We start from the raw sequence: 26,143 nt of genomic DNA on the forward strand, positions 1-26,143 counted from the left end.
GTTGCTATTAAGGGGATGGAGCTGACAACCACAGTGGGATACAGCCTGCCCATTACTTCTGACCAGTCACTCCAGTGGAATACAGTAAGACTGGACAACCACACCAATGGGCCTTCAGGCATCTTTTAAGATGTTTTCAGCTGACAGAACCACCTAACATCTTTATGAATACTAACATCAGTAGATGCACCTGTACTTTTTCTTTCCCAAAGCGGCTAGTGCTGTTTAGGTGCGAAGAACCAAGTGTTCCATTAAAAATTTCATAAGCCACAGGTTCACCGACAATAAGATCCTGCAGGTCCTTCTGATTAGGCTAACAGCTGCAGAAGTCTAAACACTACCTCTCCAGAGCTTAATAAGCTATTTACCAAATCTAGGGGGAACCTATCCCTACACACACTCGCCACTTATCTGCGAGTTCTTCCTTTTCATTTCTATTCAGGCTCCCATACTGCAGTCAATTCGCAGCAGAGAACTGTGAGGTTATATCGCCAGTCTGAAGATCCGTCTCTACATGCTCCGTCACACCCTCCACAGTTACTTAGCACTGCCTACTTCTGCCATTTTCAGCAAAACTTGGGATCTAGCTGCTCAAGACACAAGGGTCCCTATGACTGAGCTGTTGCAAGACTCCCTCTCGTCAGCCACCTGCTCCATCAGTTGATAATTAACATCCCAGGTAGCTACTCCAGAGCAATGTGACAAGGCAAGTTGGGATAGCGGCTCTCCGTAGGTTCAGAAGGTTTTCCACACCTTTCCAGGGTCTTGGGCTTCTCGGCAAGTCTCCAGGACTACAGCCGTAACCCCTCTACCTTCTGTACACCTCCCCAGTTTCAGCCGTGAGCAGGGGAGATCTTTCCACTGGGCCAGGCGGCAAAAGAGTAAAATTCTTCTCAGAAACCTCGTTACCACATCTTTCGCCACCCCCCACCACTGTCGACTACAATTAGTTTTAAAGCCTCCTAAGTCAGAAGCCGTTCCCTCCAGCACTGTGCAGCCCTCGGCTTTCCCCTCTAACCTCAGAGACAACACGGTAATGGCCGAGTCCCCTCCCTGTCTGGAGGATTGTCCCAAAGCCGAATCCTCCCCGACAGCTGGTACCACTGATGGTGGCACCTATCTAACCCACGCAGGTCTGGGTGTCCCACGGGGCACCTCAGAGTCCCTGGAACCCAGCGACAGAAACTCCTTCTACCCAGAAGTTGAGGCAACCTGCTTGCTCCCGTCTGCCAGGGTTGCTTTGGTTGTTTGCTCCCTCCAGAGGCCAAGCACGCAAAGGCGTTTTGCTGATGATCTTCCTCAATTGGGAATAAAATTCATTAACTTAACCACAAAGAAGAGTAGGGCTGATTAAGGAATCTAGGTGATAGCGATGGCAGAAGAGGCTCCTACACCATCACAGCCTGGAAACACAAACAGGAGCCCCCCGCTTTTCCAGGAGGGAAGAACGAGTGCCTACAGGATAGTGTAAGAGCACTTCAAAAGAGAATTTACTGTTTGGGAAGCGATGCAGCAGGAGGCCCCTTACCTGTTACCAAGTCTCTTTCAGCTTCTGATTAAGCTTCCCTTTCTTGAGCTGACAGCCTGGATGTAAATAAAACTGCTCTGCAAGTGTCCTCTCTGCCTACAAACAGGTTGGAAAAAAACATGAAAAAAAGCTAACTCACAGGACAGACGACACAGTCTCATCTATGTATTTTTTTTGAAGTCTTTTTGTCCCACTAAAGTCTGAAAACATCATTGGTGTAATGGAAACATCTGGATCCCAAGTGTGGATCAGGAGCAAACAAGCACTTGAAAGGAGAAACAAGTCTTTAGATGCTTCTCGTGGTAACTTGCTGCTAGTACCTACTTCCTAGGTGGAATTACTACATGAAGGTACTCATGATTTTCAGCTTGCCCCTCTATTTGTTTGAGATTGTATTTTATAATCACCAAGTCGATCTTTGGCATTAAATTTGACTGGTAAGATATAGCACAAGCAACCTGAATTAATCAATAGGAACTCTGACTCATGCTTGCTGTGATAAAAAAATAATAAAGGAACAGCATCCTTCCTGCTCACCTCTTCTCCCTCATTCTCCAAAGGGAAGGGCATACACAGCCTGAGAAAGAAGTTCTGAAGAGTCATTGTTTTGTATCAAAATGGGAAAGCATTGCCAACAGCTGCCTTCACAGAAGCCAGCAACGGGCCTCACGTTTAAAGGGACACATCAAGCTGCACTCGAACTACTCTGAAATTATTTCAGATCCCTCTTGCCACATGTCTTCCAAAGGCTGCACTTACTTTAACTTTCCAGTCCTCGCTTCTGTGAAGTGGTCAACCTATCTGTAGGACAGCGTGGCGTCTGAAGAAAAGCCAGGCTTGACTCCTCTCGGGAACCGCACGACACAGGTAGCCAAGCCCCACGACGCTCGTGTTCAAGACCAGCAAATAATTACGGCTTAGACTGGAGCTTGCTCAACAGCAGTCCCAGCCGACACCCCGACTCACCTGAAAAGAGGACGTCCCCCCTGACCAGAGGGTCTCGGGAGCAGCAGCCTCAGCCTTCGCTCGTGCCACGGGCCCCTCCGCGCGTCACGAAAACCTGGTGAGGAGCACAGCCGGGTACCGCGCCGAGCATCCCGCCGCCCTCGGTCGTCTGCTCGCTTCATTCGTGACATCGCTTAGGTTACGGAGCGACCCGTAACGCGACAGCCTAACCTCCGCCAGGCTGATTACTGCATACGGGTGCATATATATGGTACTGTACGTATGTACGGCATGTATCGCATCGATGTACGGCACTACCACATAGCACCACATACGTGCATACGAGCACACATGGCGCACCATCGCATGACATAACCCATCAGCAGTAACAAGTAAACGGCACAGAGCTCGACAGTCCTGGGTCACCGGCTCCTCCTCTTCTCACACAAGGAGAAGAGACGTTTTTGCCTTTTTTTTTTTTTTTTTTTTTAAGCCACATACTTTTTTTCAAGTGGTGCGCCTGGACTGTATCTGCTAAGGGTTAGGGTGGAAAAGCATTAGGGCTGTCCAACCACATGCGCAGCTGCCCCTGTTATAAGGTGAAGATTTGGAACAACGAACAAAAATCACGTTTCAAAGTTTTGACCACAGAGAAGATCTCTAAGTGGGAAACATCTTAGAGAACACAAAGTTTACACTTTAGCTGCAGGAAATTAATTTTTTGAATCCCTACTTTCAATTTTACGCTATGGGTAAAAAGCCAGCAGCAGTTCCCAAAGTTAAACAAGAATTATTAAAAATTTATCTAGAAAATACTCTTATAGATGGGGCGCCTTTCACAGCTTTACAGTCGGCAATCATGCAGTCCTCTACCTGGCAGCTGCTGATCTGCCGCTGTTCTTTGCGGGGGGATACAGACAAGAGAGCTATTTCTGCAAGCCCTTTCCCCCCCGCCCCAAAGAAGCTTCTCAGCAATAAAGCTGCCTAGACTGGGCTATGAAAGGAGCTGTAGCAGCGGACAGAGACACAAGGGGATGAAGTGTATTCAAGGAAGGCAACGCAGCCTAGCACGTAAGTAGAAGCCAGAAGGTGTCGAGCTGGAGGGTTAATAAGAAACTAGTATTTAAATAGGAAATTTCCTCAAAAACTCCACAGAGTTTGGGCTGAGCCAGACATGAACCTGGGAGCAATAAAGATTGGAAGGAACCTCAGGGGCAAACCATAACCAATTCTGCAGGATCGGAGTTTTGTCTTCGTCCCACAGTTGAAGGCTCTGTTATACTGGAGAGCTCCAGTACAGTGAAGTAAGTTCCTTACAACAGCAGTGTATTCATTTGTATTTCTCCTTACCCTTGACCGTGCACTTCATATTTTTCCCACATGCACAAGACTGGTTTTGGCAAATATAATTTCCATAATACCTGCATCTCTAGCAAACATTCATTGTAATTTAATCACTAACCTTTCTGCTAGCACAGCTGAAAGAACAGACACCTCCTGCACTTGGACCTCAAGATCCGTTTTGAGAGCTTTCACCCTTTGTAGAGCTGCTCACAGTCTGCTTAATATGCTGAGGAACCCAATGAGCTAGGGAACGGTTTATAAACTTTATCCTGAAACATTACAGCAATTATAGTGCTTCAAAAATCGAACCTTATAGGCATACAGAGACAGTGAATTCATATACCTTAAGATCAGTGGAGTAAGAATGCTGTATTGGTAGTATCTTTTCCTGAGTTTTTACAACAAATATTTAAAACCCATGAAGCATTTGGCACAATTACTTAGTATTAAGAAAACGTTATCCCTAGAATAAGATACCAGATCCACGTAAGGAAAACAGACACTATAATGACAGAAAAAAAGTAAAAGAGAAGACATTTTCGCAAAAGCTCTGCAAGTTCAAATCTAGAGCAGAACTCCTCCTTAAAAATCATGTAAAGCAATGAGGCCACTCCATATTTAAAGCCATTTTGTTTTTATCTATTAGGGTAGTCACTTTACATCATACCAAAAAGACTGTATAACCAATACAAGTGTCAAGAATCAAATTTTTATGGCACAAAAGGAAGTTTTCCATTAACCTGCTTTCAGAGTTGTTAAATACATAATTGAAGACAAAGAAACTAAGGCTACCACAAAATAATATTTGCATGGTGATGTTAATCTTTATTCAGCTTCTTAACTGACTCCTCCAGTCTGAGGGTGGAAAAGAGTCTTCCCAATAGTTTCAGTGATTTATTCTGGATGAAAAGATTCTTTCCCTATGTTTGACACAAATTTATTTTCTCATTTATATTGTTATTCAAAGTTCACATAAGCTTTAATGTTGTACCTTACAATGTATGGAATTCAAGGTTAAAATAAAACTCTACTCTTAACATAACCTTTGCTATAATGTAAAAATATTCTACATGTTTATCATATCAAGAATGTTAAGCATTCACTTTGGGGAAAACCTATTTTACGTATTTTTCAGTACAAACCCAACTGCGGCCACGTATCCCTGTTAAGTTGGGTGCCACCCAGTGTTCCACTTCTGCAACTACAGCCTGACTACTGTACTTGCCACACACAAGCGCTATGCATACAAGACAGTTTTCAACAACTGCAAATTTGAGATGCTGCTTACTTTTTATCTTTACTTCTCCCCTACCCCTCCACGGTGGCAAATTTACATCTTTGCAATAATGAGTGTTTTTAATTATCAAAATCAGTATAAAAATAGCAGCATGCTACTAGACATGAAAAGCAGATTCATCATGCATTATGAATTTCAATGCAGACTTCTGCCTTCCTTTTATATTATCAAAATCTTTTTAAAGTTAACATCAAGGCAAGGGGTATAATAAGGACAGACACTGCATAGTATGATTTGATACTAATCTGAACTGGGTATTTGTAGTTAATCAAAATCCATGATAATTACAGGGTAAACAATTTTTATTTCAAAATACAAGTTTAACTGGAATTGTAGTGATGAAAGCAGAAGAGGGAAAAATGCAGTCCTTTTACAGCCCATGTCACTGTATCTCGCTTACATCCAGAGGTAAAAGCTCTAATTGGTGAAGAGACAAAATATTTGTGGCGTTTCACTGAACCTTTGCGATAATCCAGCATTATCCATTTCTAAAGAAATATAAATACTTTAAAACAAACATTGAAAATAAATCCTTTTGATGTAACAAACTACACTCTTTACCAGAATTTTCAGTCTTCTTAAAAGAAAGGGACTTCACCCAAAAAATAATCGAAATATCAATGTAGAACAATCCTTGGAGGAAAAAAGTCGGAATGTAAACCTCTGCTCCAAATTAGATCTGAAAAGCAAAAACACCACACCATGTATTTTTCATCAAGCCACTCCGTCTTGAAGCTATTTTTCAACAGGAGACTTCCCAAACTCAGTAGAGATCCATTAGTTTGCAAATTTTCTTATTTCAATATTCCTACAGCTACTTATCACTTTGATGTCTTACAATAGCTTCATTATTAAAAGTATGCAGTACTAGAAACTGTTTCTAGCGCCAGTAACCTAAATCTTCAGTAAGCTCAACCACTGACAGGTCCAGAGTGCAATTTGCAAGAATCTGAAGAAAAATTCATCAAGATTTTGATATTTTTAAAATATTTGATCTAATGCATCATATGTTGAGAACCTCAAAAAAGTCACAATAAGGTAAGCATTTAAAGAGAACTAGTCATATTACCAGCTCAGAGAGAGAGGACTAAAAAGATGAAGAATTAAAACATAATAATATACTTAGAACAGTCTATCCAATTAAGTTAACTTGGTAAGTTACTACTTATCCTCTCAGCCTGTTGACCCTGCACACACTGATCTCTCAACTGCAAAATAAAGCGCATCATCTTAAAAAACGTCACAACAGATTCTACTTCTGCAATTTACTGTATAATTTGAATTACAACAGTTTTACTACAACAATTTAAGAGTGTGCATGATCAGTTACTACGGCTTTGTGGTGAGCAGTAACACAACTGATTGTGACAATCTGTAAATTCAGGATTACAGTTAACTTCAGTAACCACTACGATGCAGCTTTTTATGTAAACAAAAATGGAGACTTAAAGCCTTTGTTTTTTTAAAACCACAAACCCCTCTGTTCTTTCTGTAGTTATTAGATAGTGAGGTTGTTACAACTGCAGAGGAATCAGAAAGGTGAAACCCACCCATGTTCATGCAACCTGCCAAAACACCTACACAACCTGTGACCTGTTCCAGCAGTTGGTCTCCAACGTAGTTCGCATCAGCAGTTTACGGCTCGCCCTGCCTCCACCGAGCTGGCCACAGCTGCCCTACCTGGCACAGGAGCTGACCCACCAGCCTTTGTGCCTGCTCTCCGAAAGGTCTTTCTGGCCTGCTGTGCAGGGGACGCAAGGAAATCCTGCTATCCTGCTAAACCTTCCCGTATCATCTACTTTGCTTTCCATCACGAGCTTGTTGTAAGGAGCTTATGCTTCAGAGCGCGGTACTGAGGGCTACATTCAGTTCCTTCAATGGGAACAAACCCAGCTGCATCCACCCTTGTAGCCGTCGACGTAACTGCAACTCCTCGCGCACATGTTGATACGTACACACACACACACAATCGTTTGAAAGGACACTGCTACGTAACTCTAGGTCTTTGGGGTCAAACGACTTTGATTTTCTTTTAGGCATCCTAAGGGTAAGGAGATGACTGCTCTCCATGTATGTTTTAATAGTATGACGCTAAGCATGCTATTTGCTTAGAGGTCAACTAGAGGATGATTGTAGGACAGAACAGACAACAGAAAGCTGGCGTGTGTATGTCCACACTGCTCTGAAGCAGTCCCTGAGAACGTGAGCTATTCTGAACATCAATGTATTATTTTACTTGCTCTAAAACAAGGAAAAACAGCTTATTGCCAAAGATGACCGCTTCAAGCATATGATACAAAATATAAGTTTACTACTTACGTCATCAATATCTTCATCATCATCTCCAATATCATCAAACTGGATTTCGTCATCGTCTCCAGGACCAAATGTGTCTGTTTCATTGATTTTAGCTAAAAAGGAATTTAGAGAAGTTAAGGAGTGCACTCACACCAAGCCAAGATACGACTGAATGTTCTTGCCCAATATGAACTTCCAGTTTGAAGCGAAAATATTCTTACCATGTTCTGGAAGCTCCCCATACGCTTTCAGACTTCTGGCTTCATCTGCATTGTACTTTAGAATAACATCAGCCTTGTTATCCTAAATAAGAATTTATTAGAATTTATTAGTCATCTATGAAGAAAAAAAACCCCTCCCTATTAACCTCTGCAGACTAGTAACACCTATATTATTTGTGGAAGAGTAACACCTATATTATTTGTGGAAGAGTAACACCTATATTATTTGTGGAAGAGTAACACCTATATTATTTGTGGAAGAGTAACACCTATATTATTTGTGGAAGAGTATCTTGTTCCTCCTTCCCTCCTGTTCCTTTAAATGTGAAGTAAAAAATGCTCATTTGTAGAATATCTTCATTTCTTCTGGGTGATAACTTAATTTTCTCCTATTATAAGTAATTTGAAAAGTTCAGTTTCATGCCTTTGAAATTAATCTTTCTTCAGAGAATGGACATAGTGAGGTGTTTGGTGGTTAGTCAGAAAGTGTCAAAACTTCCTAGTTTTAAGTAGTTTAATATATACAGTATTATAAGACAGTATCTTAAGTGTTTTACAACTCTAATGTACATTTCAGAAGCAGAATCCATCTTCAAACAACTGATGACACAAGGCTAATATTCATGAAAAATCATTTACCTAATGAAAATTTGACAACTGTTTTCCATTAACCTTTACATTAGGTAAAATTATGCTACTCCATTTTTAGAAATTTAAGTAGAAACTAATCACTGATCAATTGGCCTCTTAAGGTAAAAGCCTAAACCTCATGGCTCCAAAACTGATTACCAAATCTCCCTTATATCACAGGATCTAAGCATCAAACAGCTACACCTGGCAAAAAAAAGGTCAGGTGTGATGCCAATAATCACCTTCACTCAGAGCGTCTCAGGGTGCAATTTAGAACAACAAGTTGAACCAGGATTTGTCATCTACTCATGACAATCTTTCTGTAATACAAGGAAACTAAAAGCCATGATTTAGCATAACTAAACACAAATTCAAAGAAAGTTAGACGGGAATTTCCTTATGATGCCTGGTGCAATTTAACACTAAAGAAAGCTGTTTGTAAGATATTCTTCCCTGGCAAATTACACTTAATTTTTACCTGATAGTCTCTTAAGCCAACCAATATAATATCAGATGTATTTATCCAAACCTGAAAGAGAAAATGTATGTTATGTTGCAGGAATTCAACTTTTGCTGTATAACACAAGAGTCAAACAGCGCATTTAGGTTTCCTGAGAGACATGAAACATTTCACTACAGCCACCATTTTCACTTTCTAACCAGTAAACTGGAAACACCCAACTTCATATTTTAACAGCAAATCCAAGGTCATAAATACTCATATTATTTCACATGTTACGGGGCTATTACTAAGGTAAATCAAGCTTCTTTGCAGGTCTTCTAGCCGACAAGGTGGTTATTAAGCCACAACTTCTGAGAAAACAGAAATAATGCATCAAGACACCAGCCTGTGAACTGAGCTCCACAAGGGCAAAAACCAAAAGAAAAACCTCCATGAAAGGAGTGATGGACAAGCACAGTGAAGAGCACAAGAAAATGAGTGGAGTTGTTTCTAGTAACTGGCTATGCTAATCTGTCAAGCCAAAGCCAGAAGCCTGCAAAGCAGGACTTGCTGATTTAAATGCACGAGAGAGTCCTACCCCACATCAGCTTGATTTTTTTGCAGATGAAATCTATTTCAGTTGAGATTTCCTTTCTTTTAGACACATAGATAAGTAATGCTTTCTGTAGCAAGATATTAATTCTGCAGCACCTAGCATTTATCAATGTAGGTTCTCCATTACCTTCAACAGCTTATTGCAGTGTATTGCAGGTAGCTGGCAGGGCTCACACTGATACCAAGATACGTGCGTTCACTGGTCTCCAAAAAGAGACAGGTGGAACGATCCAGAGTGAACATAGTGAACGTCTGTTTTTGTTGGGAACAGACTACCTGAGAGGACCTCCTCCATACCGTACGCCAGCACAGGTTAAAAAGCTGTAACATCTGACAAGGGCAAGGGGGCAAACCATCCAAAGACGGCAAAGTTAAGAATGCAAACACACACACCTGACTTCCCTGAAGGGACAAACTTGTGCAGATCAGCTTTGCACAAAAGTACCTTGGGAACCGATGAAGTGGACAATGAAATGATGGCATCTGAGGTGCCTGCGGGGACCTATAAAGAAACCTTCCCAAACTGCCCTTGTTGAACTATTTTCAGGTAAGTCACCCAGTGAGATGATGGTAATTATTCAGTTCCTCCCCAGATCAGGATAAATGGGGTATCAAACCCTGACTCTTACTGGTTTGAGGAAATAGCATACAAAAAAAGGTAGCTTTGGACAACTCTTTTTACACCTTTATTTTCCTATGCCAGCTGTCGATGTTAAAAGAAGTTCTCCTGCTAAGCTAAGTACTGATCTAGTCCCAGATAGAACATGCTGATTTTCCACATAGTCATCAAGTTCCCCATCTACAGTTAGGGAGCCTTTTAACATTTCATATATATAAATATATATAACTTTCTAGAATATGAAAAGTTAGCATTTCATAAGCAGGCAAAAAAAAAAAATCTCCCCTGAAATATACACGTCCGAAGGCAGCCCTTCAACTACAAGCTTCACACAAAAGCCAAAGACTGCCTGTTTTTGTGCAGGCAATACAAACAGAAGAACAAATTAGTTTACTATCAAAAAAGAAGTTTAAGGTATTAAGTACAGTAGAAATATTAACTTTTGTAACGAGCTACATATGTAAATGTTTACAACTACATATCATGCATAATGCCACTGTTCTCTATTGCAATGCTTCAGAATTACCTTTTTTCTTAGTTTCCCTCTAATATGACATAACCTCTTCACACCATCAAAACATAATGCCTCCAGTCTTCCATTGCCTAACATCTTGATCACCTGGGCATATTCTGAAAGAGAGGGTAACACATAGCAGAACTTCTAAACAAATACAGCTTCATGAAGCAACCCAATAAATTTTGCCACTGTAACCAAAATTTGCTGTAACATTTTATCAAACACGAACAGCTGAGAAGAGCTTCCATCAGCCACAGGGGCTGCTGAAGGTATCACAGTTTTCGCATCATTGTTGATGTTAACATTTTCAAACCCTGCTCATTCGTGGCTGCAGCCACGTGTTGGTTCCCTCTGAAATGCTTACGACAGGTAATTTTTAGAGCTATCGAGTCACACTCAGAGTTTGAAAGTTTATGACAGCATCACAGCACCTGCCCTAACTGACAAAATCTCACGCTATCACTGAGGGAAGAGGGGAAGGCGGCACATCCTGTACACCCCACTGATACTCTGAACCCCTTCTGCAGAGGCTCTGTGGAAAAAAACCAACGCTGTTCTTGAAAGGACACGTTCTGGTGTTCTCAGAAACTGTCTGAAATGCAAGTACCGGGCTTCAGCTGAAAACTATGAAGCTTCTCTCCAACACCCACCCTCAATCTCTCACCGTGTACTTAATCTCCTTCCCTCACCGAGTTCCAGAAATCACTACTGAAGTACTTCACACACACACACGCTATTAAAGTTTGCAGCATAACGTATTACCATTCAACTAAAAAAAATAAAGCTTCTTAAGAATTATAACATTATCTGACCCTCCCCCTATACTTGCCAGGAAAAAAAAAAATTATTCTCAATTAGCCAGGTATTTCAATATTCTAAAATCTTTCCTTAGCACAAGTCAGTCCAACAAACCACATGAGACTATTAATAACTGAGAACAACGTTTCATTAAGTCGATTTTGCTTGGGGGTCGAAAAGGATTTTAGGTTTTATAGGTGCATCAAAATCAACTCCTGTTTTTGCTTACAGCTGTCACAGAATACCAGAAGGAGGTTAAAAAAATGAGTTCAGTGGTCACTTCCAGTGACTTAAGTCAGTACTTTTCCTGTATTTCTAACAAACCAACTAATTAATTGGTCACTAGGCAAGTACTTGCACGTATGTGAGCAACCACAAGAGAGTGGCACACAAGACGGGGTAAGGCAAAAGGGAGGTGAGCTCACTGTCCCCAAAAGGCAGTGGAGAGGGGAATCCTAGTCATCGCCCTCCAGCGGAGCCACTCTCGTGCCTTACTTTACCTGACAACGTCCAAGGAAGGATCGTACCTATTGGCCCTGTTCTAATAATTGCCCCAACCCAGGAGCCAGTTCAACCAAACCGTCAGTGGATGGTGGAAGAACAGCGAGATGTACTGTTCTGCCAGGTCAGTGACTTCGGAGAGCTCGTCGAAGGATCCAAGAAACGTTACAGTTGGTATAGAACAGAAAGCGGGGCTGTGCATCCAAGAGACACCAAACAACTACTGGCAACGCTGAACTGCGCCAGCTACACTAGCTGCTTACAGACCTGCATGCAGAGCTACTCAAGGGACTTCTACAGAATGCTCACATACATTCTGTATTACATACGGCATCACAATAAGGTCAAGAAGAGGCAAGCTTCATTCTGAAGTGGTGAAGCTATTTAAAATTTCCCTTCTCCTAACGTCTTCCTCCTACACTCAATATGTCATTTAGAATTCAAATATGACCCTAGTAAGCATACCTCTTTATTCCACAACAACTTTGTATTTCTCAGACATCCAAAAGTCGTCTTTGTGTATCAACTTCCAACGCACGTTGCTTACAGTATCTGACTGAGAACAATGGTATTGCCATACTATAGTTAAAAACTCACCTTGCCCGTCTTCCTTGAACACCAGTTCTCTTTTTTCTGATTCATTCTCATTCTTACCTCGTCGCCTATTTTTACCTCCTTTGCCTAAATTAAAAGGGGGGGGGGAAGAAGAGCACGTGTTACTATCTCTGAATACAGCAAACGAAATAATCAGACTTCTGGGGGTTTCAGTGCTTGTTCTCTATATGGCTGCTCCGAGTAGCCTATCCAGATCTAGAGTTTTTGCTGGCTTTTAACATTCTTAGCTCTTAAATTTTTAACCGGGTAGTAACGTAGTAATTAAAGGATTAGAGCCTCTGCTATTCAAGACGTCCTGGTTGCTCTGGAGTGACAGCAGCCTCCAAGGAGGATTTGTGCAAGATCGCCATTTTCAGTTTTTGTGACCGCTGCCACCAAACACCTCATAAATAATGGTGGGATAGCCCGACGCGGGTAACCGTCGAGGAGCGGAAGAACCACTCGAGGGCTTCTGGAAGGTGCCGAAACCCCCGCGGTACTCAGAGGACAGCTTACGCCCCGAGCGAAGATGCCCTTTTTGAGAAGGCCCACACGTGGCAGCAGGATGAAGAGCTCTTCGTGAAAACCCACGAAGGCCGATCGTACCCCCCCGCCATCCGTCCCCCGTTAAAAGGCCGCCGTTCCCGTCCTCCCACTCCTCCCCTCAGCAGCGGGGAAAGGCAGCAGCACCCGTTCCCAGCCGCCCACCCGGGCCCCAGAGGCCTCCCACACGCCGCCGCGCCGCGCACGACCGGGGCGAGGGGTGGAGGGCCGGGCCAGGCCGGGATCCGCGCCCGGGAAGGGCCGGGAGCGGGGAGGGGGGAGCCGGCACGGCGGACCCACCGGCGGAACGGATCGGAACGAAGCGGGAAGGCTCCTCCGCTCCGCTCCGCCCCGCCCACGGCAACCAGGCCGCGCACGGCGGCGGGGCCTCCCGGGCCGGGCCGCGCCCGGCCTACCTCACTCCCGCTCCGGCGAAAGGGCCGGGCCGGGCCCGGAGAAGGCCCAGCGGAGGGGAGGGCGCGTCACCTTTATTCTTGGGCATGGCGCCGGGGGCTCCGCCGCGGGGAAGGGGCTGCGGGGGGGGCTGCGGGCGGCTCCCGTCAGGCGGCGGCGGCTCCTTCCTCGCACGGTGGGGGCCGGGGCTGCGGCTTCAGACCCGTGCGTTCCGGCCGCTGGCGCCCACAGCGCCCCCTAGCGCTCCGGCGGGCTTCCGAACGCCTTACCGGCTTTTGCGCAGGCGCCTCAGCTCCCACCCGCCAAAACCCGCCCGCTGCTCCCGGCTCCGCCTCAGGTGGGCGGGCGGGAAATTGAGCGAGCGCCGCATCATTGGTCGGGACTCCGCGGTGGGCGGGTCAGCGGCGGCCAATCGGAGGAGGGGCGGGGTAGGGACCGCGGGAGGCGGCGGCTGCCGGCGGGCGCGTGCCGCCTTACGGGGCGCTTCGGGCTCAGCCGGAGCCCAACGTCATCGCGGCCCTTTTCCGGGTCGTTTCTGGGTTTATTTACAACGGGGAGACGGCGGGAACCCCCCCACCCCGACTCCCCCTGCCTCGTCCGCCGCAGACGCCGGGGACGAAGGGGGTTGCGGAAGGGCGGGCAGGGCCGAAGTGAGGAGACGCGGCCGGCAGCCATCTTAACGCCGACCCCCTCATGGCGCACACGGGTCACCCCGCCTTCCCGAAGGCTCCGAGGTTTTTGGGGCAGGCGGGATGAGGCTCGGGTGGTCCGCGGTGGGGCTTTTGCCCTCCCCTCGCTCTCCCCCGGGGCCTGGTTCTGCCTCCGGCCCGGGCTGCGGCAGCCTCCTCCCTCTGGGTGCTGTGGCAGATCTTTACTGATAAAGACATCAAAATCTGATCACGTTAGGTTTGAGTAAGAAATAAAATTGTGAAGCATGATGTATAGGCTTGTTAAGTTTGAAATGTAGCCATAGAAACTTTAGGAACTGTGTTATGTGTGACTATAGGAACCTTGGCATCGTTAAAGTTGGAAATAGCTAACCCTAGAAACCTCACCAGGAAGTTACTGGTTTTTCTATGTTTTGTTTTAAGAAACTAAGGAAACCGTCATGGGACACCAGTTTGCTGCTTGGAAACCCCCTTACCCTTCCCATCTCGATTTGAGTATTGAAGATTCCAATCAGTAGAGCTAAGTAGAATTGACCAATGATTGTTTTTAAGTAAGAATATTGATAAGGTTATATAATCAAAGGACCAATCATTATAAAGGTTAAATTTAAGAACGAGCAGAGTATGCATTTTTATGTAAAGAGCTTATTAACAATGACCTGACAGAAAAAGTCTATAAAAACCGATGGATTTTGATGCTAAGTTGGACACGCCTTTGGAGGAGCGATCCCCCGTGTCCCCAGCGCTGCAATAAACAAAGTGCCTGCTTCTTAACTTCACATTGGTGTTAAGGAGTTTTATTCCGGATTTCGGTAACAGTGTACGCAGCAAGGCCTCGCTCAGGTTACGCTCCTCACCTGTCCTTCATCACAGCTACTGCCCTTTCCTTTCAGGGAGACTAGGCCAACCTGTAAAAACCTTCCATCTTCTCCACGTTGCAAGGCTAAAAAGGATGGCTCTCGTAAGCCTCCGAGTTGTGTGAGCTGCTGAAACGTGGTGGTGGTGGTGCTTATGGAGTACTTGCACGTGTATTCTCATTTTTCAGATATTTAAAGGTTCATCAGTTATCAAATACACCTGTTTTCAATGTCCAGAGAAATGCAGGCATTGCAACTATCATTATCAGCCCCCCTTTTGAGTTGTGCTTTACAGTCGACCGGAGTCTTTACAGGGTATTAAAATACAGTATTCTTGCACTTTGGGCTTGCTGTGTCATATATTGGGTCTAGAGCACCTACTGACTACACGTGCTTTTCCTTTGGCTCCCTGTTTACCTTACTAATAGTGCTCTAAGTATGCTGTAATACAGTGCCATTTTAACCAACAAACACTTATTAAAAATTCTTTCTGGTTGGAAATGCACACTTGGTATGCTGCAAATGTAGTTCAGTGTTGGGGATGGACAAACAACAACTTTTATAACTGGGCAGAACAAATGATTAACCAAAAAAAGCACTTTTTTTTTTTTTTTAAGATGTTTGAAAGTTTATTCATAGTAGAAATCTCAATTTCTTTTGAAGACTACAAAACCTGCCATTAGACAGGAGTACAAGCAATGATATCTTTCCAGAACTGTTCATAGTTACATCTGGAACAGTTCTAATTACACATTAATAGCATGATTGGAACATTTCCTAGATCAGACTCTGAATAAAACAATCATTTAAAGTATTCAGTACAATTTTTTTTTAACTAGCATTTCAGTTCTATGACAGCAGTGCCAAGCATCTAACAGATGCTGTTGTAATGGTCTAGAACAAGGTACAATACCACTGATTTCCTGGTACAGTACCTTAGACTCACTTACATGCCATGCTGAGAAAACTAGTATAAAGTATGATTGTACAGAACTGTAGAAAAATATTTTATCTGTGATTTTGTCATTTCTTAAAAACATTTTAAGTAGACTTCCCCCCCCCCCGCCCCAACTAGGTTGCAAAATAATTACATCCCTCATAAGTACACCTTCCCTTTGATTAGGTCGAGAGTATCAAGATAAAGCTAATCATTTACATCATTTTCATAAGTGAAAATTCATCTATTAACCATTGCTGCTTACTAAGGACCAGCATACTTTGAATCCTTTCCTTCCAATAATAGAAAAGCACAGCTTTAGTTGGTACACCACATTTACAAAAGCGAAACACACACAAAAAAATCCCAGACACGTAAATCTGTTTTCTTATGCCCTTGTCTCTTTAGAAAAACAATTTAAATATTCTCTTGAAAAACTCCTTATAAGTTTCATTCAACGTTACAGCGATTATGAACAAAGAGCTTTGCCCTTACTGGATACAGATGGCATTTAATGAGTATTGCAACTACGCTCTTCCTTCTGTTCTCTCATGCTCTCAAGCACAGTAAGTGATAATTTCACACTAAAAAAAACCAAACCCAAAACAAACAAAAAACCCACCAAAACCCCATGGCCTACATATAGAAAATTCACCTGTATCTGCAGTTCTCCCTTTCTATCTTCTATGACTCTGTATCCTAGAGTCACCTGCTATGCTTTGCAGACCAAGCAGCAGCCCAGCAGTGAATTTACACAGTGTGTCATATGTACTCACATTCTAATAGAAAGGTGCTGGGATTCAAAGAAGCATTGTGTGGATTTCCTTATAGCTTCTAACAACTGCAGCTACAAAAACATAAAAATAAATGTGAAAGCTGTGAACACGGATCCAAAAGAGGAGGTAAGGTACATAAACCCATGGAAGTCTAGCCTGTAAAATACACCTCCTGCACAGATGGGCCCTCTATACCTTGGTAGCCCTTTATGCCTTGGTTTAGAGAGTAACTTAAAAATACACTGTATCTAGACTTCAACACATTCCAGTTAGCATGTGCTGAACTGCCCTGTTTTATTAGCATTTAAATGTTCATCCTGTGCTGCTACATACGTGACATAGTAGCAACGTCTGTACAGTCTGGACTAAATGAACAGCTTGAGAATGTAGATAAATAAAATGGAGGAGTTAACTTTGCTTCACTATTTGGCTAATGACCAGTGAGCTTGAGGGCCATAAAATACGGCTAAAATAAAACTACTGCAAGTGCTTTCGGTTTATTTTAACACGGATGTTGCCAATAGTGAAGCAGCTTAACACGTCCTCCTTTTGGTCTGTTCTTTGCCAGGTACCTATACATACACACTGAGAACAGAGGGGAAATTCCTTCCCGAACTGAAATGCTGTTACTGACACGCTAGCAAGTACTGCCGTCCCTTCATTTCAACAGTATCAGTTTTCAATCTTGTTTGTTGACTAGATACGACAATCTTCCGATTAACACATTTAAAAGCCACTCCAGAAGATACGGTTTCTAGATTTTGATAAGCCTGACTTACAATTGCTCACAGAGCTGAAAATACGTTTTCTGAAAGGTAAGTTCTACCAAGTTCCGCTGGAACTGCAGACATTGTCAAAGAAAAATTAAAATGGCCTTTTTCTGCCTCTGGTTAAAGATGTTTCTTGAAGGAAGGGTAGATGCATCTGTACAGCTAAAGGGAACTTCAATGCTAGAGCACCAAGTAAGGGAAAAACGCTAATTGCTTGGGAGAGCTGTGTGTTCAAATTTGAGATCTATGATAATTTAAGAATCCTTGTCCATAAAACCAATTCCTTAACAATTATATCATGGATTAAAAATTTAACAGATTTTTTAAGGGCAATAAAAATGGGATCCTTTGCAAGTCTAAAAAAGGAAGCTTCCCCAAGGAACCTGGAAAAACTTGTGGCAGAAGGAACACTCTCACATTCACTTAGAGCAAATCTGTGGTGTCATAAAGATGATTCTCCCGTTCAACAAACCTCTGATGGTTTCGGGGAAACTAGCAAATTAATCACCATAAAATAAATTTAATACCACTAAATCAAGAAAAAAACCTTCTTATGCAAAACACAAAATTGCACCTTTTAGTTTTTAAATTGTATTGTTCACATAGAGCTGTTCATCCAGATCCATATTTATCAAAGCTGGAATTCCCAATAGACATTTTCGCATCTGGAATGAGCTGATGTAGCCTATCCTTTTGGTGGAGTGGGACACTCACTGAAATCAAACACACTCCACTGCACCTTCTCATGTGGGCAATTTGATCTTCAAGACTAGCCATCAAGACGTGCCTTTAATTACTTAATGCACCAAGAGGCTGACAGTATTAGAAGTTTATATTAGTATTTAAAATGAGTCTTTTGCCCTCATTACAAGCTTGCTTCCATCTGGGGAAAAGTGAGAACACTCACTCTGAACAGCTTTGTGTTACCTGACTGGGACAATAGTATTTTCATGGTAAATTATAATGACCCTTTTCTAACACCGGCAGGTCTGGATGACTCTCCTCTCATTTTGCTTTGGATGTCAATTAAAATTAACAGAAAATAACTGACAGAATATTAGATCCATCAGTTTTGCAACCGCAATGAATGCAGTTTAAACCTACTTTTTGCAGGCTTCTGCTTATTAGCAGACAGTATGTTTTGCTTTATCTTCAATGTTGTCTTCTATAATGCCAACATTCACTGAACAAATCCTTTGCAGCTTAAACAAAAGTCACAGAATAGAGATAAAATATTAACAATGGATTATAAGAATAAACAATACAGAAATGTCCTCTATCAGAAAGTATTTAGCAATGATTCCTGAGTCCAGAGATTAGATGGGAGACAATAAAAGGGAGGGGAGGGGGAACAAAAGACAGAGATATGGAGCAAATTATCTTTTCTCTGGGTTATGTTACCTATTGTATATAGTATGGTGAGAGATCCACTGTTTAAATTTTGAATATCATAAACAGTATCCTGATTTTCATAACATGACATGCAGCGTCAAAAACATGGAAATGTAGAAAAGACATAGGCAAGGAGAAATACATATCCATAGTATTACATTCAATAGCTGTTTAACAGTCAGGCTTCTTTTAGAGCTGTCCAACAATACTGATTAATCCAGGTGAACTGTTTAATCAGACTTAATTGTCAAAATGATTAATAATATCTATGTAAAACAAGGCATGTATACGTTAAAGAAAACAGCACGGAAATGTACTGCTTGTGAACTGTTTACAAAAACATACAAAATGTTGGATGGCACAAAGTATATAGTGCTAATATAAACAGATTGTTCAAGCTAAGTGCTTAACATAAACTGTCCATCTCTACCTGTAACAAAGAATATTTTAGGGGACAAAAAAAATATTCCTTATAAAAATAATGCTATGTGGTGCAGAGTGCTTTATTCAGTGTATTTTTGACGGAGGTGGCATTCATAATTCTTCTGGTTTATTCAATCGTGAACATGATCGTTTTCATCGTGTTTCCACTTGTCACTCCATTTGAAGCTCCAGTAAGATCAGTAACTTGCCATCAACAGTTTAAAGCGAGAATAGATGAAAGCAGTAGCAGCAGCAGGAGCAGCAGCATTATAGGTACCAGCTGGGACAGAGTGTGCTTGCAGGTATCTGTCAAATATGTGCTACCTGTCGCCATGATTTGTGCTATCATCTTATGCCATGGTACCAAATATCTGGTTGAGGTCACTTCACAGGGCTGTTGAGGTAATTTTTTTTATACCTCTCCTCTGAGCAAGAGTAGAACGGCCGACTGGCTCCAAAACCGGTGACTGATTACGATTCAAAGCAGAGTAAGTTGCTGCCATTGCACCCTGTGGGGCAAAGGGGAAAAAAAAACCTCAAACAAAAGTACATTGTGACCAACGCACACGCTAGAGATCACACAGTGCTAAGCGCCAGAGATTCTGACCGAGTTTTATCTTCCAGTCTACTTGTATCTACAGATGAGAAACATACCACTGCATTACTCAAATACCAAGTGTTAGGAGTGAGTGTTTTTTAGGGTAATAAATAGTTTTCAGATCTATCTAAAGCAATTTTACCTTGCTTAAGAGGCCGAACCCAGAAGGTGTAAGACAGATTGCTAAATTAAATTCTCTCTCCATGCTTTGTGAGATAGTTGGGGAATGAAATCCCATCGGTAGGCTGTCTCTGCTTATCACTTACAGAACTATTTCAGTTTTCAACAAAATACTTAAAAATTGCCCACATTATTCAGCACATGAAGATTTATTTAAAAAACAAGTCAGAAAGTTGTGAGCTGTGGGATCAGAACTTCCCCCTCTTTCCACTTGTGTTTTTGGACACTAGAAATTTCTAATAGCTGACTCAAGAGTATTAATTATATTCTCCAGATCCCTTTTATGTTGCGTGACAGAGATTCTTGGATGTAGGACTGAAGGCAGGGTGGAATACAGAGAAGTAGAACTCAATTATTTTTGATTTCTCTCTGCTTGTTCAAAGTGAAAAAGTTTATCAGGTTCAAAACCAGACTGTATTTCAGACAGAGTGCAGAACAGTGCGATACTGTATTAATTAACACTGCCTTTCTGAGTTCTTTTTAGCTTATACTGTGATCATGCAGTATACTGTTTTCTTTTAGTCACTGTCAGTTAACCTTCTCTGAAACTGTGAAATAGCCAAACTATTTTTCAGCTCTGCTATAGTCACCTGACAACATTTTCCGCTATCAGAAGAACGATTTCTTCTATGATGGTGTCTTAAGGCAGTTAAGCCTCCCAGTATAGGTAAGTCCAATAAATTTCACACCTAAGAAAATGTAAGTCTCTTTCAAATGTATTAGATTTATTCTCCATGAGTGGGTTCTTATGAAATCCTATTACATATTACAAGTTCATTTTATGGCTTAGTCCAACTCCCAGACATAACTTTTAAATAGTATTTAGAGGAAACCCATGCTACAGTAACTTTTTTTTTAAAAAAAAAACCCCACTTTTGTTTACACTAATTTTGGCTAAACAGCAAACTGAACAAATATCTACTTACCTTCACTAAATGGGGAGCATCCTGCCTGTTCAGCTGGTATTGAGGCAACTGGTCACAGTGAACTATCCAGGGGTGACTAAGAACTTGGGCTGCAGTCAATCTTTGATGGGGGTCAACGTGAAGCATTTTTGAAACAAGGTCCTGTCAATAATATACAAAGAGTCAATGTGGATAACAGTAAAACTTCAGCTTTAAAACAGATTCTAGTTCAAAACTGAAGATTTTAGCAGTATAAAAATATGTTCAGTCAAAAAAATATGTTAAAAATAACATCAGTTTGAAACAGCTGAAAAACTGCCCAGCAATGCTAACACTGTATCTTTTAATTATGTGACTTAATGGATGTTTGGTAACGCAACAGGAAGGTAGCCAATTAAGTGAGGCAAAATCCACAAACATAAAAATATGCACATTGGACTGAAGTAGAGCAGATGCCCCACTATACCAGAATTTTATTGTTAACAATGACAAATAGCAGATACATAGGAAATGAGTATTGAGAAAGGAACAATTAAGAAAATAGAGATGATCCTTCCCTTTGCATTACTTCCCAGTGTCTAACAATCAACAACTGTGCAAGTTGAAGGCTGAATTTTAGTACTCCTGCTGGCCATGTATGTACCCTTAGTGATTTTTCCCCTCATCCCCTCCAAACTCATTTTGCTGCTCATACTTTTGTTTTTCCCTCCATTCTCATACACCTTTCACAGTTGTTTTACAATTTAGTTGTGAACAACACGAACAGATATTTAATTTTATTTGTTTTTTTAACTTCTGCAGAATATATTAATTGAATGATTCCTGATTTCCCTAATAAAATCATCATATGAGAGAAAAGGAATTAGTCCTTCCTTCTTTTTATGATCAGTGAAATGATCTCATTTGTCTGTCATGTCAGTCAGCTCTGCTGAGATGAAACACCATATTCTCTTTACTCTCTTTACACGGAAGCGGCTCTTGACATCTGATCAGATTTTCACCTTCATTTTGGTACATCCTTTTCTACCACTTTTTCAACTTCTATTTTATCTTTTTCAAATTATGGTAGTGAGAATTGCGTACAACACTCAAGATGTTGAACACAAACTTATACAGCAGCATAATATTTTATAGATAACTTTAGATGTCAGTCAGTAAGGGTAAAGCATAAATAACATTTCTACATTAAGCAGTTACCGGTGGAGAAACACATTTAGTTGACTACAACTGGATTTAAGATAATCTAAGTCACATTAGCAATATGGGACATTTTCATATAAAACATTCTTTGTTTTGTAATTCATATTAAGAATTTGAACATAAAAATATTATTAAAAAGGAATCTAAGATTTTTTCATAGCTGATAGGTTTTTGGTTCATTCTAGACTCCCAAATACAACTGAATAGAGTGACATTGAAGGAAAAAAGCTGATGCTACCAGATTAGTGGAAACATGTTATTCTAACAGGTTGATTTGTCAGTCAAATGAATGACATGATTTGTGGGAAAATGGTTGAGTTATGAGAACAGTACATTAGAAAGCACATCACAAATCAATTATTAAGAAAGAGCACAACATATGTAAACAATTTTTTTGGAAAAATTTAGCACTTTACCATAGCTACACAGAAGGGGCATAAAGGATATTGCACACTAAAGTTTAGAGTCTATTTGCGGTAAAAATTGTACTTCTCCAAAAAAAAGTTGTCTAAAATTCCTTTGTACAAACACAGTAAAAAGAAAGTATAATACTTCAGTGTTTTTTATTTTGTTTTTTTTAAGTAGATATGACATCCTTAAGGACCAAAAGTTCTTAAAGTACTTAAAATAATGAACTGCTCAAATCCTAATGAAAGACTGTGAGAAATTGTCTTGGGTAACTCTGAAGAAATGACCCAAACAGAAAAATGTGAAAAACTCTTTCTTTTTCTAGCCTGAATCAGTGGAGCATACAGTAATTATTGCAATATTTTCATTATCCTGATTTAGACTATCTGTATGATTATTGAATGTCATGCTTCTACATGAAGTTTTATTACAGCATTTCTCATCATGGATGATTGCTCGTGTGTGTGAATACTGATAAAATACGCTATGTTTCTAAGGACAGTTGTTAACTACTACAGTGTAAGGCACACCTGTCTTTCTTCCTACATGCAAGTGACTCTTGAAACACAAAAGGATCATAAATAGGAAACAAACTTCTAGGCACATAAAGGATCAGATCAGTATTTTAAAATAACAGTGGGTGGAACTTACCCAATCATATATGATCTAACATACACATTACAAGCACCATGTTACAATTGCAATCCATTTCTCATTCCCCAAAGGACACAGCAAATATACTTGCCTTAGCTGTATCTGAAACGGTATTCCAATAACCACCGCTGAGAGAGAACTTTCCACTACCTATTCGGGCCAAAATCTCCTCTGGGGTATCATCAGGACCATTTGCAAAAGGAGTGTAGCTAGTTAACCAAACAATTTCAATGTTAATAACTTCCATAACCCGGACCTCAATAGTTATTATAAATCTGATCATATCATTTAGTGAGTTCAACATAATTATAGGCAACAGATAGTGAAATAGCTGTAAAAAGAAATTATTTTTAACACAGGAAAATGCACAGCACTGACTACAGATCTGTTCTTACTGTATGTATTCCCTCTATATCGGGTCTGAAAACCAGATTTTTCCTACAGCGGTCTAAGTACTGGTGGCTCCTGAATTATAGAAAATATTCCTTAAGCCTTCCTATTTTAGTGAAGTAATAAAACAAGCTGTTAGAAAATGAAATGTGAAGACTCTATGATGAGTCTGAAAAAGAATAAATGCTGTTTTGATACTAGAGGAAGGCAGGCGCAGCAATTTTCCTTGCTTCACTCTAAGCATTCTTGCTGCTACCAGAATATCCACAACCAAAAAAGAATTATCTTTAAGAACAGGTATGTTTGTCACTTATTTATTTAAAAATGCCAAAATGTCTCTGATGATATTAATCCTTAACCAAAGTGGCAATCTGAATAATCCAGCGAAAAAAGATAATCTATTTGGCAGGTGCAATAGCAACTATCTTTTGAACTTGTGGAACCATAGTTGAATTTATTAGTCATTGTCTTTTATACAATTCATTTCTGTTGCGTATAAAAATGCATTTCTAATGCACTTACTCTATCCTAACTGCATCACGTCAAACTATCCAGTGGCTGAATTTTGCACACAATCATGCTTCAATGCATTGCAATTATATTTACAACATGTATTTCCTTCAATATATATGCTGCTTAATCAGCTAACTTTCACATGAAACAACCAATCCTAAATCACCAAAAAGCAGAAATTAAACACCTAAAATAAATAAGACATGAGAAGCCAAGAATTTTTCACATCAGTTCCTGCAAACTTGGATTCTACTAAAGGCAAAGCATATTCTACCCCCACTGAAGCCAAAGTTGAGATTAATCAGTGCCTTGATAGAAACATCTTCAACAGTGGGCCCATATTTATTATTCTTTTTGTTTATATTGGTTTGCCATTCTACAGCAAAGCAAACTAAAATTACCCTTACCCAGTAAGCATGGTATAAAGTAGAACACCAAGGCTCCATATGTCACATGCAGCATCATAACCTTGCCTCTTTAAAACCTGAGGGAGACAAATATATTTTCTGAAAAAAAAAAAATGCTTAGAAAAGCTTTAATTATGCCATAAAAATACAGAGATTTCAAATTTTTACTGTTTACAAAGTGATTTCACTTGCTACACAAGAATGAAACAAATATCTAACTAGCAAAAAAAAATCCCATAAAAACAGATCAAGGCATATAAGCTATCCTGGTATTTACCTCTGGTGCAACAAAATTTGCTGTGTAACATGGAGTCATCAGAAGACCATTTTCTGCTCGTAGTTGTTTTGCAAAACCAAAATCACAAATCCGAATTGATTCTGGATTACCAGATTCATCAACATAAAGAATATTGCTAGGCTTCAGGTCTCTATGAACAACCTAAAAAAATAAAACAAGCCACTAAATACAATAGGCTAAACATATGAAAGGCTTTATGTTATAATTATCAACTCTGCTACTTAATTTCAAATCTCCCATCAGCAATCAGTTTCCAGATTTCCTGCTTCTAATATCAGCTGCAGTATTCTGATGTTCAGTGGTGTCCAGAGTACCACAATTCTAACTTGGAAACCCTAACTATAAAGCCCCCTCCAGACATTCCACTTCTCCCTAATTTATTTGTACAGACAGTTCCAGATGTCTTGTCCTAATGGGTGAATATAAGTATTTCCTATTTTAACATGCATACCTATGAGGCTCTTTAAATCAGAACCTTTGGCTAGTAATATCTTTTGGACTCACAGATGTCCACAGCTGCTGATGTGCCACCGTGCTATGTAACCACATGCTAGTTACTGCTGGAGTAACCCTCTATATTCATTCTCTTCATTCAGATAATCTGAATTAATCTCAGTGCAAACATTTAAGGACTGATTAAGGAGGAATTTTAATACAGTTCTGCCAAAAAATAACAAAACGTCAAGGAGGTATTCTCCTAATGGACTGGCATGTCAAAAAAACCCCTGTACTGGTTCCCAAGTGGCTGTTTTGTAGGTGCTTGAGACATAAAATGCTTGAAAAAAACTGTAGAAGCTGCCAAAGTTCTGGCAGAATGAATCTGATCTTATTTGAAGCTATGTTATAACAAGCCTTAATAAAACCTGGAATGTGCAAGGACAGTCTTCGAAATCAGACGACCTGTCATATTTTCTTCACAAGACAAATTAGCCTAAAGCCTCTAGAGTTTTTGCTCCCTGTAAAGAAAAGGGTATATACTGCTGTAAGACAGTAGAGTGGATCTAAATCGCCTCTTTTAAATATTTAAATAGACCTGCTATGAAGGCATTTATCTTCCTGATTGTGCTATGTATTTGATTAATATTAAACACAGATTTTCATGGTTAAATTTGAATGGAAGAGATTGTGGTGAAATGTTTCAAGAAGGTAATCACAATTGAATGAGAAGATACCCCCAAACTCCCGAAAGTAAATGATGTGCAGAATCAGAAGCTCTATGGACTGTTCCAGAAAGCTAGCAGTGTTTCAGGAGAGTAAGTAGCAGAAGACCAAGTAGGAAAAGACTGCAGAGGGTCTGCAGATTGTAAAGCCATTTAACACAGTAATTCTATTTAGTACAGACTTTTCCAGCATGCAAATACTTTGCAATTCTCAAATTTAACAAAAAAAAATACTTAAAATTATGGAAAGAAGCACCTTGTCAGCTGAAATACACAAATGATACTAAAGAACTTGAGCTGG

At 40.7% G+C, this 26,143-nt stretch overlaps 2 protein-coding genes across 6 annotated transcripts in view; both read right to left on the reverse strand.

The window, feature by feature from the left end:
* Window positions 1-4,434: 4,434 nt before the first annotated feature.
* Window positions 4,435-13,537, reverse strand: EIF1AX (eukaryotic translation initiation factor 1A X-linked). Its single transcript, XM_069784809.1, has 7 exons — window positions 13,379-13,537; window positions 12,353-12,436; window positions 10,466-10,569; window positions 8,742-8,792; window positions 7,634-7,715; window positions 7,434-7,525; window positions 4,435-5,793 (listed from the first exon to the last, which is right to left on the reverse strand). Exons 1-7 carry the CDS (start codon window positions 13,392-13,394, stop codon window positions 5,788-5,790), a joined length of 435 nt encoding a protein of 144 aa, XP_069640910.1. The 5' UTR covers window positions 13,395-13,537; the 3' UTR covers window positions 4,435-5,787.
* Window positions 13,538-15,430: 1,893 nt separating this feature from the next.
* RPS6KA3 (ribosomal protein S6 kinase A3) overlaps window positions 15,431-26,143 on the reverse strand; it is a 78,763-nt gene continuing 68,050 nt past the window's right edge. For all 5 annotated transcript variants that reach the window (XM_069784813.1, XM_069784811.1, XM_069784810.1 and 2 more), the window contains 5 exons: window positions 24,662-24,823; window positions 24,385-24,461; window positions 23,166-23,283; window positions 20,834-20,974; window positions 15,431-19,638 (listed from right to left, as the gene is read on the reverse strand). In XM_069784813.1, the coding sequence (XP_069640914.1) occupies window positions 19,516-19,638; window positions 20,834-20,974; window positions 23,166-23,283; window positions 24,385-24,461; window positions 24,662-24,823 (621 nt within the window). In that variant the 3' untranslated portion in view covers window positions 15,431-19,515. The remainder of the gene's footprint in view (window positions 19,639-20,833; window positions 20,975-23,165; window positions 23,284-24,384; window positions 24,462-24,661; window positions 24,824-26,143) is intronic.

The sequence above is a fragment of the Haliaeetus albicilla genome, chromosome 6 (genome assembly GCF_947461875.1).
Source record: "Haliaeetus albicilla chromosome 6, bHalAlb1.1, whole genome shotgun sequence".
NCBI lineage: Eukaryota > Metazoa > Chordata > Aves > Accipitriformes > Accipitridae > Haliaeetus > Haliaeetus albicilla.